The sequence below is a fragment of the Kogia breviceps genome, chromosome 15 (assembly GCF_026419965.1).
Source record: "Kogia breviceps isolate mKogBre1 chromosome 15, mKogBre1 haplotype 1, whole genome shotgun sequence".
Taxonomy (NCBI): domain Eukaryota; kingdom Metazoa; phylum Chordata; class Mammalia; order Artiodactyla; family Physeteridae; genus Kogia; species Kogia breviceps.
In genome coordinates this window covers 84,939,622-84,954,280 of record NC_081324.1, presented here as the reverse complement: position 1 = coordinate 84,954,280, position 14,659 = coordinate 84,939,622, and the positions used below count along the sequence as shown (strand labels likewise).

The 14,659-nt window shown below is 54.0% G+C and overlaps 1 protein-coding gene across 7 annotated transcripts in view; it reads right to left on the bottom strand.

The window, feature by feature from the left end:
* AACS (acetoacetyl-CoA synthetase) overlaps positions 1-14,659 on the bottom strand; it is a 45,984-nt gene that overhangs the window by 17,350 nt on the left and 13,975 nt on the right. For all 7 annotated transcript variants that reach the window (XR_010836823.1, XM_059039692.2, XM_067014882.1 and 4 more), the window contains 4 exons: positions 8,827-8,941; positions 8,333-8,414; positions 5,150-5,297; positions 274-354 (listed from right to left, as the gene is read on the bottom strand). Coding sequence is in view for 6 of the 7 variants with exons in the window: in XM_059039692.2 (XP_058895675.1) it covers positions 274-354; positions 5,150-5,297; positions 8,333-8,414; positions 8,827-8,941 (426 nt within the window). In the remaining variant the exon portion in view is untranslated. The remainder of the gene's footprint in view (positions 1-273; positions 355-5,149; positions 5,298-8,332; positions 8,415-8,826; positions 8,942-14,659) is intronic.

The window sequence follows — 14,659 nt, the reverse complement described above, 5'->3', positions numbered from 1 at the left end:
TGCCGAGAGTCCAGCGGGCAGCCGCCGGGAGGGAGGGAAAGAGAGCAAGAGTGAAGGACCCCGCAGAAGGGGCTGCCCGCGCACGCGGCCCGGGGTCTGGCGCACGCGGCCTGCGGCTCGAGCTGCGCTTCTGGCTACTGACATGTGCAAAGGTGGAGAGGCAAAAAGAAGAGTAAAGATAAAGGCCTCCCTACCTGAATGAACCAAAGCCCGTCCTGGGAGGGGCGCGGAGGAGGGGGAGGGCACCCATCTCAGCACAGCACCCGCACTCACCGTGGTGTAATACAGGATGATGTCACTGCTGGTCATGTTGCCGTGAAGAATGTGTTCCTTCAGGTGCTGGATGAGGGTTCCCTGGGGAGAAGTGGGGGGGATGCCGTGTGAACCGGGCTGCCTCCTCCGAGGGCACAGAGGCACGCGCAGCCCAGGCGCTCGGCCCTGCGGCAGGAGAGGTCAAGGAAGAGGCAGAGCTCCGCGCACCCTCGCCGTGACGGGCAGTGCTCCCGTCCCTCTGCCACGTGACCCCCGAGACTCGCCGGGGACACGAGAGGAAACCCTGATCCGACCCTGCCGGCCTGCAGGCTCTGGGCGCCTGGTGATCAGGAGCACAGGGGACCCACCAGCCTCAGGCAGAGAGGAGTGAAGATCACGGAGCGGAGAGTCACAAAGATGAGGGTAAAAGGCTGGGTGCAGGGACACCTGCAGCTCTGGACCAGGGCACTACAGGCCCGCCTTGCTCCCTCGTGGTGGACGGGGAAGAGTGGATGCCTGAGCAAGACTGTCCACGGGGTGCACAGCCGCTGCTGGGTCTGCAGCTCCGAGAGCCTCCGATCAGAGCTCAGGGACTCCTTGGCCAAGGGGTAGCTTGAGACCCTGCTTTCGGCGCAAACGCCCGGTCAGACCCCTGTCTCCCAACCCTGACATGTGATCTAGTATTTTTTATTTTAATGTTTACTGGGCAATATATTCGCTTGGACCGAAACTCGAAAGCACACACCATGACAAGCCCCCCGCCCCCTTCGGCAACCAGTAACCATATATGTTTCCCACGTACAGTTCCAGGTATGTTTCTTGCCCCGTCTGCATGTATTTATTTATGCTGTTTTTTTATCTGGACGCACCGTCCTGCAGTTTGCTTTTTCCATGTATCAATACAGGGAGCTTCCCTCGTGGTTTTTCGTACAGCTGCAGAGTATTCCACTGCCCAGACCCCACTTGTTCCAAATGACTCTGTGTCGTCTGTGGCTCACAGGGAGGACGGGAAGCTTCCCAGCCCCAAGCACAATGCAGAGAGCAGAGCAAGGGGACCCTGAACCAGCTGTTTCATCTCTCGGTTTTCCCATCCCTTCAGTGGATCTCACACAAGATCCTAAGGCTAGATCAGGGACGCGGCCCCTCCAAAGCCCCTGAAAAGGCCAACCACTGCACTCAGTCTGGCCACAGGCGGGAGCCGCCAGCTGACGGCAACGGTGGCCCTGCTTCTTTAGGAACTATCGGGGCCCACGTACTAAAACCAGCCTTGACGACCCTCATTGTACCCAAGGGAAATCAAAAACAAGCCAGTAGGAGGAGATGATCCCTTTCAAAGCTCAACAGAAACAATCCTACCCAACAAATTCTCTAGCCCAAGAGCCAGCGCTCCTATTCCCGAGTCTGTCCTGGATGGCACCCCGTCACCAGGCCCGCAGCGGGGACGCCTGCCCTGCGGACGGGCCACACGGGGGTCAGAGAGGCGGCGGTAGAAAGGCTGCTGGGAGGGAGAGCCTGTTCTGAGGGCTCCCCGAGGCCACCCTGGGCCTGCAGGCGGGAGCCGAGAGCCCGGTGGCTTCACCGCGCGTGCACGGCAGGGTCAGGGACAGCACAGCCGCGCCCACCCGGGACAGTCACAGGCTTCCTGGGAAAGCCCCTCTCACTCAGAGCAGGCGGGCGACCACGTGGGGACCAGAGACACTTCGGGAGCCCTTTCGATGAACGCTAAGTATTCACGTGGCAAATCCACAGAAAGGCCTGGGGGCTCCTGGGTTATAGGAACCCGTGGCAAATCCCCCTCTATTTTCCTTTTCACTCAGATGGGCCTTTAAACCGCATCTTCGCCTGTACGCTCTGCCCCATAAGCCCGGCCTATTCATAACCTGCCACGTACTCACCTCAGAGTGCCCTCACTCTGTCCATGGCACAAAACTCTCCCTTGCTTCTCCGTATAGGAACCTTCACGAGTCGCGTCAATAGCTCGTCCCTTAGTCACTAAATACTGATGGCAAGTCCGAATGCTTTCCCTGAGCGTCAGGAAGTATAAGCAGCATGGTTTCTGGACCTCAAGCAGGAAGAGTAATTTAAAAGAAGGAAGAGGGAAGCTGTTTTCTGGGCTCTTCTGTGGGCTTAGAAACCACAAAGCGGCCGAAGAGGGTCACAACCGCCCAGCGCAGCCCTGGCCCTGCCGCCAGCCCGAGGGGCGCTGTCGGCAGGCCCACCGTGCTCTTTGCAAGTTTCCTCTCGAGAGAACTCTTGAAAACAGGCAAGACGCTTAGTCACTTCTCCAGAGACGCAAGAGCCCAGCGAAGCCAGAATTAATAGAATTTTTCCTGACTTTTCCATATTCTAAATATGCCAAGCACAATGATTTTATGAGCAAACTACATTTTATCTAATACATTTTTATGTTCCACTCCTAAAAAAGGGACATTCTCTAGGCAAAGAGCACTAAAAATAAAAGTACAGTTGGGCATTTCAGTTTTTCCTAAAATGTGCTGTTTTCACACACACACACACACACACACACACACACACACACACACACACAACGCCCTCGCCTGCGAGGTTTCTGAAAACACTCATCTCTGCGGCTGGCCGGATACCGGGCCTCCGACCAGGCACCCCAGGGGTCCCCCTCCAGGCCAAACACGACGCCAGCAGCTACACCTCAGGCTGCGAACACGCCCCACTCAGTGTGATAACACAGGATGGTGAGCAACCAGAACTCGCTCCTACAAAGAGGCCACTCGGCTCGGTCAGCGTTGCTTCCAGAAATCAAGCCTTTACCCCTCACGTCCCCTCCCTCCCACTCCGTGGTTCCTGTGAAGTCACCCACTGTTTGTGAACAGGCTCGTGTATATCTCGCGGTTATAATTCCTAAGATCCTGCCATCGGATCTTCCTTAGAGATCCAGATCCAGGTAATGACAAAGTTGTGTTAACCTCTTTCCACGTTCTGATGAAAATACTGTGTACAGAGCTGTACTGAGGCGTTAGAGTGATTCTATGGCGGGGGGTCCAACAGCTTCTAGATGTTCTAGCAGAGAACAGCTCTAAAAGCTAAATGAGCTGGAATGAGAGAAGTTTTATATTTCATGTTCAAATACTGCCATCTGACCAAGCGATAGCTAGAAGGCTGTTAGACACTGTGAGGTTTCTCCACTCAGATAATCCTCGGGCCTCCAAGAGGGGAGGAGGTCAAAACAAGGCCGACAGGGTGGGCGCCCGTCCACCGCGATGAGAGGAAAATTAGACCCCGAGGAGACGCCGGGAATGTGCGTGCAGAGAGGAAAGAGCACGTGAGGACAGAGCGAGAAGGCGGCCCCCTGCAAGCCGATGAGAGAGGCCCGGAGGGGACCAACCCTGCCCCCACCCCAGTCTTGGACACCCCGCCTCCAGGGCCACCAGGAAGTAAATCTTCGCTGTTGAAGACCCGCCAGCCCGTGTGCCAGTTCGCTACGGCAGCCCGAGCTGACTGACACAGCACGGTAAGTCCTCCTTCAGTTAGCCGCACTTCATAACATAACCTGGCGGCTTTCAAACTTTTTGACCCCAGCCCACAGCCAGACAGAAGTTTGGCGACGCCGCCCGCACCCGCGCTTACATGACAGCTTTGAGAAAACACACCAACACCTCTTAGGACCCTTGATGCACTGATATTTTCTCTTCTCACCTCACCTGTTTCCTTCTGTTTAAAATGCCGGCAGATGGCCAAAAAACACATGAAAAGATGTTCACCATCACTAATTAGAGAAATGCAAATCAAAACTACAACGAGGTGTCACCACCTCACATGGTCACAATGGCCATCACCACAAAATCTACAAACAATAAATGCTGGAGAGGGCGTGGAGAAAAGGGAACCCTCCTGCACTGTTGGTGGGAATGTGCATTGATACAGCCACTGTGGAGAACAGTATGGAGGTTCCTTAAAAAACTACAAATAGAACTACCATATGACCCAGCAATCCCACTCCTGGGCATATACCCAGAGAAAACCATAATCCAAAAAGACACATGCACCCCAATGTTCACTGCAGCTCTATTTACAACAGCCAGGTCATGGAAGCAAGCTAAATGCCCATCGAAAGACGAATGCATGAAGAAGATGTGGTACATATGTACAATGGACTATTGCTCGGCCATAAAAAGGAATGAATTGGGTCATCTGTAGAGACGTGGCTGGACCTAGAGACTGTCATACAGAGTGAAGTAAGGCACAAAGAGAAAAACAAATATCGTATATTAACGCACATATGTGCAATCTAGAAAAATAGTATAGATGATCTTGTTCGCAAAGCAGAAATAGAGACACAGACGTAGGGAACAAACATATGGACACCAAGGGGGAAAGGGGAGCGGGGGGTGGGAGGAATTGGGAGATTGAGACTGACACACACACACTATTGATACTATGTATAAAATAGATCACTGATGAGAACCTACTGCAGAGCACAGGGAACTCTACTCAGTGCACTGTGGTGACCTAAATGGGAAGGAAATCCAAAAGAGAGGGGATATATGTATAACTGATTCACTTTGCCGTGCAGCAGAAACCAACACCACATTGTAAAGCAGCTCTACTCCAAGAAAAGTTAATTTAAAAATAAATAAATAAAATGAAATGCGGGCAGGGACCATCTGTTGGACTCACGACACCCTGGGGGGTCACGACATGCAGCGTGACTGTCACCGGCTCGCCCGGTGCAGGCCTTGCCCTGGGGGCGCTGTGGAGTCCCGGTACCCCGTGGCGAGGGGGCCTCGGCAGCTGGGGCAGCAGCCCCCCGCCGCCCAGCTCGAGGCCGGATCTCAGCGCAGCACCCCACCTGGAGAGCGGGGACGGGGTGCCGCCCTAGTCAGCAGGAAGCCCCCAGGCGGGGGGGGGGGTGCAGACCTACCCCGGCCGAGTGCACCATGCACTTGGGCGCCCCGGTTGTGCCCGACGAAAACATGATGAAGAGCGGGTGGCTGAAGGGCAGCTGCTCGAACTCCAGCTGGGGGGCTCGTGCGCCTTGCCCAGTGGCCAGGAAGTCCTCCAGGAACACGCTGCGGGCAAAAAGGCGCAGGAGACAAAGGGTGAAGGTTCTAGAACGCTTGGTGGGGCGGGGCTGTGGCAATCTGTCGAGTCCTCCCGTTCGCCCCCCTCCACGTCTACCTGGGTGACGACCTAGATTCCAGGGACCTGCCTTGTCTGGAAGCTTCCCAAGAGAGAAGGGATAAGTCGGGGCTCATGGATTCACGCTAATTGAATGAAAAGTAACCGAGTGAAAATTTCCGGTTGCTTTTTCTTTTTTTAAATATTCATTTATTTATTTCAGCTGCTCTGGGTCTTAGTTGCGCCAGGCACGTGGGATCTGGTTCCCAGACCAGGAATCAAACCTGGACCCCCTGCATTGGGAGCGGCAGTCTTACCCACTGGACCACCAGGGAAGTCCCAAAAACTTCCAGTTGCTTTATGAGCACCGCTTTATTTTGTTGCTTCTTCTAAAAAGGAAAAGCCCAAAGGGCAATCCCCGCCACAAAGCAGCCAAGGGCTGTCTCTCCAGAGAATCTAAGCGCTTTAATAAACACTGTGGAGAAGGATCCCTTGCAATTAACACACTGGCTGTTTGTATGCAAGCTCTGCAGAGGGGCTGTGAAGTGATGCTCAAGTCCCCGGAGCCCAGGCGCACCTCCTGTTTGCTGCTGTCTGATTAGCAGATGCCTGGTTTCCCCAGGTTCCCCAAAGGCAAGCTGGAGTCCAGGGTGTCTGAATCCTTCCCTTTCCCCCCAGGAGAAGGCAGGGGAGGAGATGCCGGGTTGTAAACTCTTCTGACACCTGAAGGGCACAGCCAGAAAGTGGCGCCAAGGTCCCAACTCGAGAGTTTCTGTGACATAAAACCTACGGGGCAACTGTTCTCACTATTTTCCTGTGTCCTGAGGTTCGCAATGGCCAGATGCAAATATCTGTCCAGGAGCAAATACAATTAAGCCCAGCTATCGGCTCCAGCCTAAACAGCCCGCCCCTACCCTGCCCCCAAAGCTGCTGTAAAGCGCCACTGCATGTCACCAAGAACCGCCGAAGGGGCTGTTTTCTGAGCAGAAACAGGGTAGCGGAAGCCACAGAGCCACCTTGGGAGAGAGGTGGTTTCTCTACTTTGAGATCGGCGGAAACATCGATTCCAAAACCCCGGCCCTGTTCCTCCACTGGTTTAGAAGGGAGAAGAAAGGGAAAAAATCGAAACTACCGTTTTGTCAAATGGAACTTTCTTTCAAGGAAGGGGGAGAAGTCAGTTAAACTCGGCCTGCAGCAAACTGCCAAGGAGGATTACTCTGAAATACAAACGGATGCACACGAAAGTGAAGAAGTGTGCTGTCTTGCATGGAAAGGCACCCTTAAAGATGAGGATGGGGGACTCCCCTGGTGGTCCAGTGGGTAAGACTCCGCACTCCCAAGGCAGGGGAACTGCGTTCGATCCCTGGTCGGGGAACGAGATCCCGCACGCATGCCCCAACCGAAAGATCCCAAGTGCCTCAGTGAAGATCCCACATGCTGCATCTAAGTAAAGACCCAGCGCAGCCAAAATAAATAAATAAATACATAAAAATAAATCTTTAAACGAAAAAAAAGATGAGGATGTCTCCTGGGGGAGGTGCGGCCATTTGAATTGGGCACCCCAAATAATGCTGAGCGGTAAACAAGCAGACCCTTCCTCTCCAGAGTGTCAGGAAGATTATTCACTGTGGAACCTTCCAGCCAATGAAAGGCCCGTTCCACCTCCACCTCCCATGCAAATCCCATTTACACAAAGGGCCCAATCGAATCGATGCTCCACACAGAGAAGAATGTTTTCTTTCCATCGGTCTATAAATCACAGTCAATAGCGATAACTCTTGTTGCTTCTTCTAAAAAGGAAAAGGCCAAAGGGCAGTCCCCCCACAGAGGCGCAGAGGTGCCTTTCGGTTTATCTGAGGCACCCAGCAATCAAAGGCTGGAGAGCGCTGGGGGCCTGCTTCGCAGCGGGGAGCGGGGCTGCGGAGCTCTCGGCACTGCCTGAAACTACACGAAGTGGTTAATGTTACTTCTGGATGCTCTCACTTTCTATCAATCACCAATAAACACGTTCAGAAAAATAGAAGCCGAGCCACCACGGGGCCATCAAACCATCCTGTTTTCCTCCTGGCCTTTGTGCATACGGCCCCATCAGTAAAACCAGGGGAGCTATATTCACGGTGGGGGGTGTCATTTATCAAGGTCGGCAAGGTTCCCACTGTCTAGGGGACAGTCCAAGTCCCCGGGCCACTCAGAGACTCCTGCCTGTAGCCCAGACGCGAGGCTAAAGGGACAGGTTTACCTGCACAGGTAAACACGTCTGATCTCAGAACTCTCTCCTCTGTGATGGCTTACAGAGAGATGAAAGGTGTATAACAAGAACTTTGGGAAGAATCTCAACTTGGACCAAATCATAATCCGTTTTCTTAACTTCTGTTCAGAATTAAGGTGCTCACCTTTCTATTCCACGTCAAGGCCTGTGGTCTATTGGCTTATAAATGTCCGAAAAGCAAAGGAAGATGCCATTAGCAATGGCAACAAAAAATAGGTTGTAAAATGAAAAAAATATATACATATATATTATGTACGTGTATACCTTTGAGTGGATGCACGTGTGTATATATACCTGCATACAAATATACATACATATGGACCACATACACAGAAGTGTACGTGTGTGTGCGCACATACGCACAGCCACACACATATGCACCTGTGGACACACATTAGTCCCGGTTCAGAACTGCTGTGGCCAATCCAGGGAGCCAGCCGGGCCCCACCCAAGACCACCACTTCCAAGGAACACGAGACAGGAAGACTTAGCATGCCTGCGACAGTCTCTGTTCTGCCACTAAGTTACCACGTGGCCCCGAGGGATTTCCCCCTGGGGCCCTCGGGTCCCCGTCTACACAATGACGATTTTTAACTAAGACATCTTGCACCTCTAAAACGCTCCAACTCCAAGTGCAAAGACCCACAGAACCTGCAGCCCGGTGGGACTCTGAGTGGGTGTCACACACAACCAGTGGTCAGCAAGCGGCTGGCTTACCTATTTGGAATCTTGGAAATGTCTATCTTCTCCCTGGAGGAAACGTAAGGGATCACCACCACTTTCTTCAGGTCTGCTAGTCCTGAAAGCAGCCGGGAGGAGAAAACACAAGCTTACAGGACACAGCATACCTAGTCGCTAATCTTTTTTTTTTTTTTTTTTTTTTTTTTTGCGGTACGCGGGCCTCTCACTGTTGTGGCCTCTCCCATCGCGGAGCACAGGCTCCGGACGCGCAGGCTCAGCGGCCATGGCTCACGGGCCCGGCCGCTCTGCGGCACGTGGGATCTTCCCGGACCGGGGCACGAACCCGCATCTCCTGCATCGGCAGGCGGACTCTCAACCACTGCGCCACCAGGGAAGCCCAGTCGCTAATCTTTTTCTTTCTTGCTGAAACGTCACACAACCTAGGACTGAGACTACTCCGTTTTTGCAGGGCTCTTGGGACCCCTGGGGGGCTCTCAGCCCCGCCCCCGCCCCCACGCCAGCCCACGCACCTTTAACAACCTGCCGCAGCTTGTCCAGGTGCACGTGCTCTTTGCCGTTGTACACGACGGCCTCCACGGAGAAGATGAGCTTTGGCTGAATCTGAGAAAACCGGTCCAGAACGCCCTAGAGTGGAAGGAAAGAGTCGTCATTGTTCATCCAAAAGGCAAAATCCTCCAGCAGCCAACGGGACGGCTGCATCTCCAAGGAAAGAAAAAGCAGCGTGCCCAGCGCACTAGCCACGTCCCTGTGTCCCCGTCACCCAGGGGCCAAGAAAGACAGCCAAGCACACGGGACACGCACCCGAGACAGGATCATCGCTTCAAAGAAAGCACTGGTACAAAGAAACACCGGACGGACTGACAGACATACACCGCGTCTATCAAATGGGAAAACACAGGGTGAGTATTTGCACGACCACAGAGATCCCCCATTTTACAGCAAGAGCCTCCCAACACAGCTCCTCTGGCATATGGAAGGGAAGACTTAGGCCCTCCTTTAATCTTCAGTGATTAAATTAAGTGAATCCTCCAAATGATACTTCTTGCCAAACAAATGCACGAACTCACAAACGTGTACCCTCGTAAAGAAGCCCTGTGAGAAAAAGCAGGCTCTCCACACCCAGCTGTCTGTCTCTCCACACACGGAATCACCGTCCCGCCAAGCACCCCCTCTCCCTGACAGAAGGCGCACCCACCCCCGTGCACTTGCGGAATCTGTTTCGGGAACCGCTGTGAACTGCCACGCGCAACCCCATGATGCACTGATACGACCTGAGCGACACCGAGGGTGACAGGTACCGGCCCTCTCGGGTGGGCTCCCCTCCCGCTTCCCTCGGCCTGCCAAGTGCAGACCCTGGTGGAGCCGTTTCCATCCACAAGAACAGCACCTGGAACGGTGCTGTTCATCGCCCAGACGGCCCCCCTGATCCCCCAGTCCAACGCAGCGGCTCGAGGTCAATGCCTGGGCTACTTCAAGGGCACCAGCAGTGATGCCAGAACCTCCGTGTGAGGACCGGATGGGCAGGGTCTCCACCCCGGCTGCAGGTTAGAGCCACCTGTGGCGTGGCGATTAATTACACTCATTAGGTAACTAATTAACCGGCCTGGAGTGGGCCAGGCACTGCTTCTCAGAGCTCCCGGGAGGCAGCAGAGCACATGCCTAAGACAAGGGGAGGCCGGGGGCCCTCGGAGGGGTCCTGGTGACAACAGCATCACTCGGGGCCCCAGACCTACTGAACCGGAAGGTCTGGAGGTGGCCCAGCAATCTGTGTTTTCACATGCGCTTCGGGTGATTCTAATGCACAATAAAATTTGATTCTCTCTGGGCTAAAGATTCAAGGACTGATACTATTTTCAGTGCCATCGGATTTTCAAGACCAGAAGCTGAACTAACAGAGAAGAGCTGCGGGCGGAGAAAGCATTTGTTTATTCCATCTACTGTGCCAGGCAACGAACCACAGTTCTTTCTCCTTGGAACATATAATCTATTGGGGCGGGGGAGGAGCAAAGCGATTATAAATGTTTTTGTTTCCAGTTTCTAATCGTTTTCAGTGAACTATACCCATGGTTTAGGTAGCCAGGAAAATGAAAAGAAGGAAGGCGAGAAGGGAGGGAGGGGGGAAAGGAAGGAATTAAAGCCATAAGGAAAAATTAATGATGGACTTGATCAATAAAACCAAAATCTTTTTTCCAAAAAGATCAATAAAATAAGCCTCTTGACAAATCTGACCAAGAAGACAGATATTTCTAGCCAACACTTACATAGTACTTATTACATATCAGGCACTGTCCTAGGCACTTTACTAACATCCACTCACTTAATGCTCTGACATAGAATTATTATCCCCATATTCCAGATGGATAAACTGAGGCATACAACCCTACAAAGTTGGAAACCACACTTTACTACAGAAAGAGGGAATAATAAATGACAAAGCACTATGTTCAATTTTGTTAATAAATTCATGAAAGCCAGATGAGGTGGATGATTCCCCAAGAAGATGTAAATTTATCAAAAATGATTCAAGAAGCAGCAGAGCACCTGAAGAGACAATAACCACAGGAGAAAAAGCAGTCAAAAGTCTAGCCCCCACTTTCTTTTTCTTTTTTTATTGGCTGCACTGGGTCTTCATTGCTGAGTGCAGGCTCTCTCTAGTTGTGGCGCGCGGGCTTCTCACTGCGGTGGCTTCTCTTGTTGCGGAGCACGGGCTCTAGGTGCTCGGGCTTCAGTAGTTGTGGCACGTGGGCTCAGTAGCTGTGGCTCACGGGCTCTAGAGCGCAGGCTCAGTAGTTGTGGCGCACGGGCTTAGATGCTCCGTGGCATGTGAGACCTTCCCGGACCAGGGCTCGAACCCGTGTTCCCTTCACTGGCAGGCGGATTCCTAACCACTGCGCCACCAGCGAAGCCCCCAAAGGTGACCTCTTAACACAGACACCAGGGAGGTACAGAACTGCAGGAAAGTGCCACCAAATCCTCACACACTAGGACATTCCTTTCTATAAACTATTACAGAAGACAGAAAGAGACAGAGAACGCACAAACCAAAAAAGAGGTTAGACCAATGTAATTTACTACACTAACAGATTAAAGGGGAAAAATATTTTGATTATCTTAAAAGCTTTCAATAAAATGCAACACGCTTTCCTCCCAAAAAGCTTTAGTAAGCTGGAAACTTCCTCACTGACAAATGGTGTCTGGCAGAAGTCTATGGCCAACACCTGACTCTTGATGGTAAAGATAAGAGGCCTGGTGGGAACTCCCTGGAGGTCCAGCGATTAAGGGCTCTGTGTGCTTCCACTGCCGGGGGCACGGATTAGATCCCTGATCAGGAATTAAGATCCCATATGCCACAGTGCGGCCACATAAAAAAAAAATAAAAGAGTCCTGGTAAAGAACAGACACTGGCATCCGTGCGCGGACTTCCATGCTCTCCTGGCGCCCCCGTCTTGCAAGGAGCCTGGAGCTGGCAGGAGGGAGCCAAGCAGCGGACGACAGGAAGGGCTACGAAGAAAGCCGGTGAGACCCGCCAGGAGAACCGTTAGAACCGGGCTCAGCAAGGTGGCCCTGTACAAACTCCACACAGCAAAATGAACAGCGTGCCCGGACCCCAGGGTTCTAAGAGGGACAGAGTCCGCGCTTTGGCCGGGAGGAACATTGCTGCCAATAAAAACCCCTAGTGCACTGAGAGCTCACCGTGCGCCTCTCCAGCTGGCGCCGGGCACTCACACATCTGAGGTCAGGCCCCCAGCAGCGGGTGGGGCTGTGATCGCCGCCACATCCTTGGTGAGACAGAGCCAGGGTAAGCCACTTGCCCAAAGCTTCACAACCTGCCAGTGGCAGAGCTGGAGTTACAGCCTGCTCGGTTGTGCCCTGGCGGCTGCTGCTCTCAACCAGAGCGCTGACTCCACAAAGGAAAGACTAGCCCTTGGGACAGGGAACCAAAGGGCGGCAGAAGAGAGCCAGGACTGGGGTCCCCGAACACTGAATCGGGAGAAGGACGCGAGAACCACGGCCAGCGCGTCCCAGGAAGACCCCGGAGAGCACCTCTGCTCAGCGGCACCAAGTAAAGAGCCCCCGGCAGGGCGAGCTGGCCCAGGGGAGGGAAAGGATTTCTAGAAAGCCTGGGGCCAGGGAGGAGCTGGATGAGGACGGACTGAAGAGCCCTGGAAGGTGGCAGAGATTTCTCCATGACACCCAGCGTCCCTCCTGGTGGGCCAGCCCACACAGGTGGGAGGACCAGAAAGCAGTGACCTGGGGCTCAGACATCACAGAGGTGACCCCTCCTCACAGGGAGAGAGAACAGACAGCTAAGATGACACGTGTTTCACAACCAGAGGTCAGAACTTGGCACCATGGAAAGACTCTAGAGACCCCACGACACGGCGGCAGCGTTCCTGGCGGGTCAAGAGCCGGTCAGGATCTCTGAGCGTCAGAGACCAGCTGCTGGCCTGTTCTGGTCCAGGAGAGGCTGCTCACTCGAGAACTGCTTTCGCATCACGATGAAATGAACACGCCTGTGATTGCGCAGCTGACCCAAGTACGACGCTTAGCAACCAATCAGGCCCTGAAACCCACAGCCCGGCCGATGTGGGGTCAAGTGGACAGCCACCAGTGCGAGCAGAACAGCTGTCCTGTTTATGTGCACAAACGCACACGTGTGCACGGGTACACGCACACACTCGCGTGCAGCAACCTGAAAGCACTCTGTGAGGGGGAGGGCTCCAGGCTGCCCTCTGAGATGTGTGGATATCAGAGGTTGGACTCCCCCCATCTCTCTGAAAAAGCCGCCCACTCAAAGGTAAACAGTGAAACAAAGAAAAAACCAAACGTCGAAACACACAGGACCTGGAGGTCTTGGTGAGGCTGGTAGGCTGGGGACCCAAAGAACAAGCAGCCCCGCACCTGGAGGCGCCCACGAGGCCAGTGGGCGTGGGAAATCCAAGCAGACGCGGGGGAGGCGGGGGAGAGTTGGAGGAAGGGGCACGCGGTGAGCAGAGGGGCAGGGGCAGGGCAGGGGCAGAGCCAAGGGGCCTCAGGAGAAGTGAAGAATGGTCCCCAGCACCCTCGAGCAAAGGCGGTGTCCCCACCCCTCCCTGGAGCGGCCTGCCAACAGACGGGGTCCTTCCATCACCAGCCTGGCAAGGAGACGGGAGGTCACCACCGCATTTGTGGCCAGGTGAATCCACGTGTATGGAGACCCCGCCCCCACACCTGTAAACTGCCTGGTAACCATCCCACATGTGTGTGCCACGGGGCTAGAACTTACTTCATAGTCAGCAATGATGTGACCCCATTGTAAAAGAACCAAATTAAAATCAGGATTCGCAAGAGAGTGGCGATTTTCCCTTTATTACAGAGGAAGTTCTTCAGTGATTTGCAGCAAACAATTGCAAGTAGGAAAAACATTCGTGTTTCACTGCAAATTTCAGAAACGTACCCTTTACTGAAACTGGGAGACCATCTAGGGTGTAAAATGGTGATGTCGGAAATTAAGCACAGGAGCTTCCTTTTTTTTTTTTCTTTTTGGCTGCGTGGCATGCGGGGGTCTTAGTTCCCCGACCTGGCGTCGAATCCCTGCCCCCTGCAGTGGAAGCGCAGCGCCCCAACCACTAGACCGCCAGGAAGTCCCAGGAGCCTCTTTTTAAAGCAGAGATTTGCAAACCGCTGAAGAGGACCATCCCGGCCCCGGTTAGCCCTCTGTCCCGCCCCAGGCCGCACCTCGCCATTAACTCTAGACGCTTCCCTGCAGGCTTTAGCTACTGGAAAAGAACAGAGAAGACATCTGAGGCTCTGGAGTCATTGCTTTGTCCCAGGTCCTTAGCACACAGGTACCGGTGCCCACGTGAGCAAGCGCTGTGGCTCGTGACCCGGACCAGGGCTTCCCGGCCAGGGGGGCTCACCCTTAGGAGCTGGCAGCCAGCAGCCGGGGGGCCCTGCAGTCGCCAGGCTGATACATTAACTGTCATTCACTGCTCAACCATCCCTCCAAAGGATCGTGCACATGGCTACCTGCCTCTGGCTCTACACCAGGGTCCCAGCAAAATGAGGACCGCTTCCCAGAACCCAGGGCAGCGCCAAGCATCTTGGTAGAACGGCGTTCGGCCCTGTCACTTTCTGACCGAATAGAGGGCTCTCCTGAGGCTCAGGCCATCACGACCACAAAGATCTCCCGCAAGCAACTGTGCTGAAGGCCGTGGCCAGGGCGGAGGCAGGCTGCCCTCTAGTGCGCGTGCGCGTGCGCTTCCGAAGAGAGCCGCCACCCCGGAAAACCCGAATCAGCCTCAGACCAGGGAAGGAACGCCAGGGATGCCACTCCAGAGCCACCACTGGCTGCATCCTCTG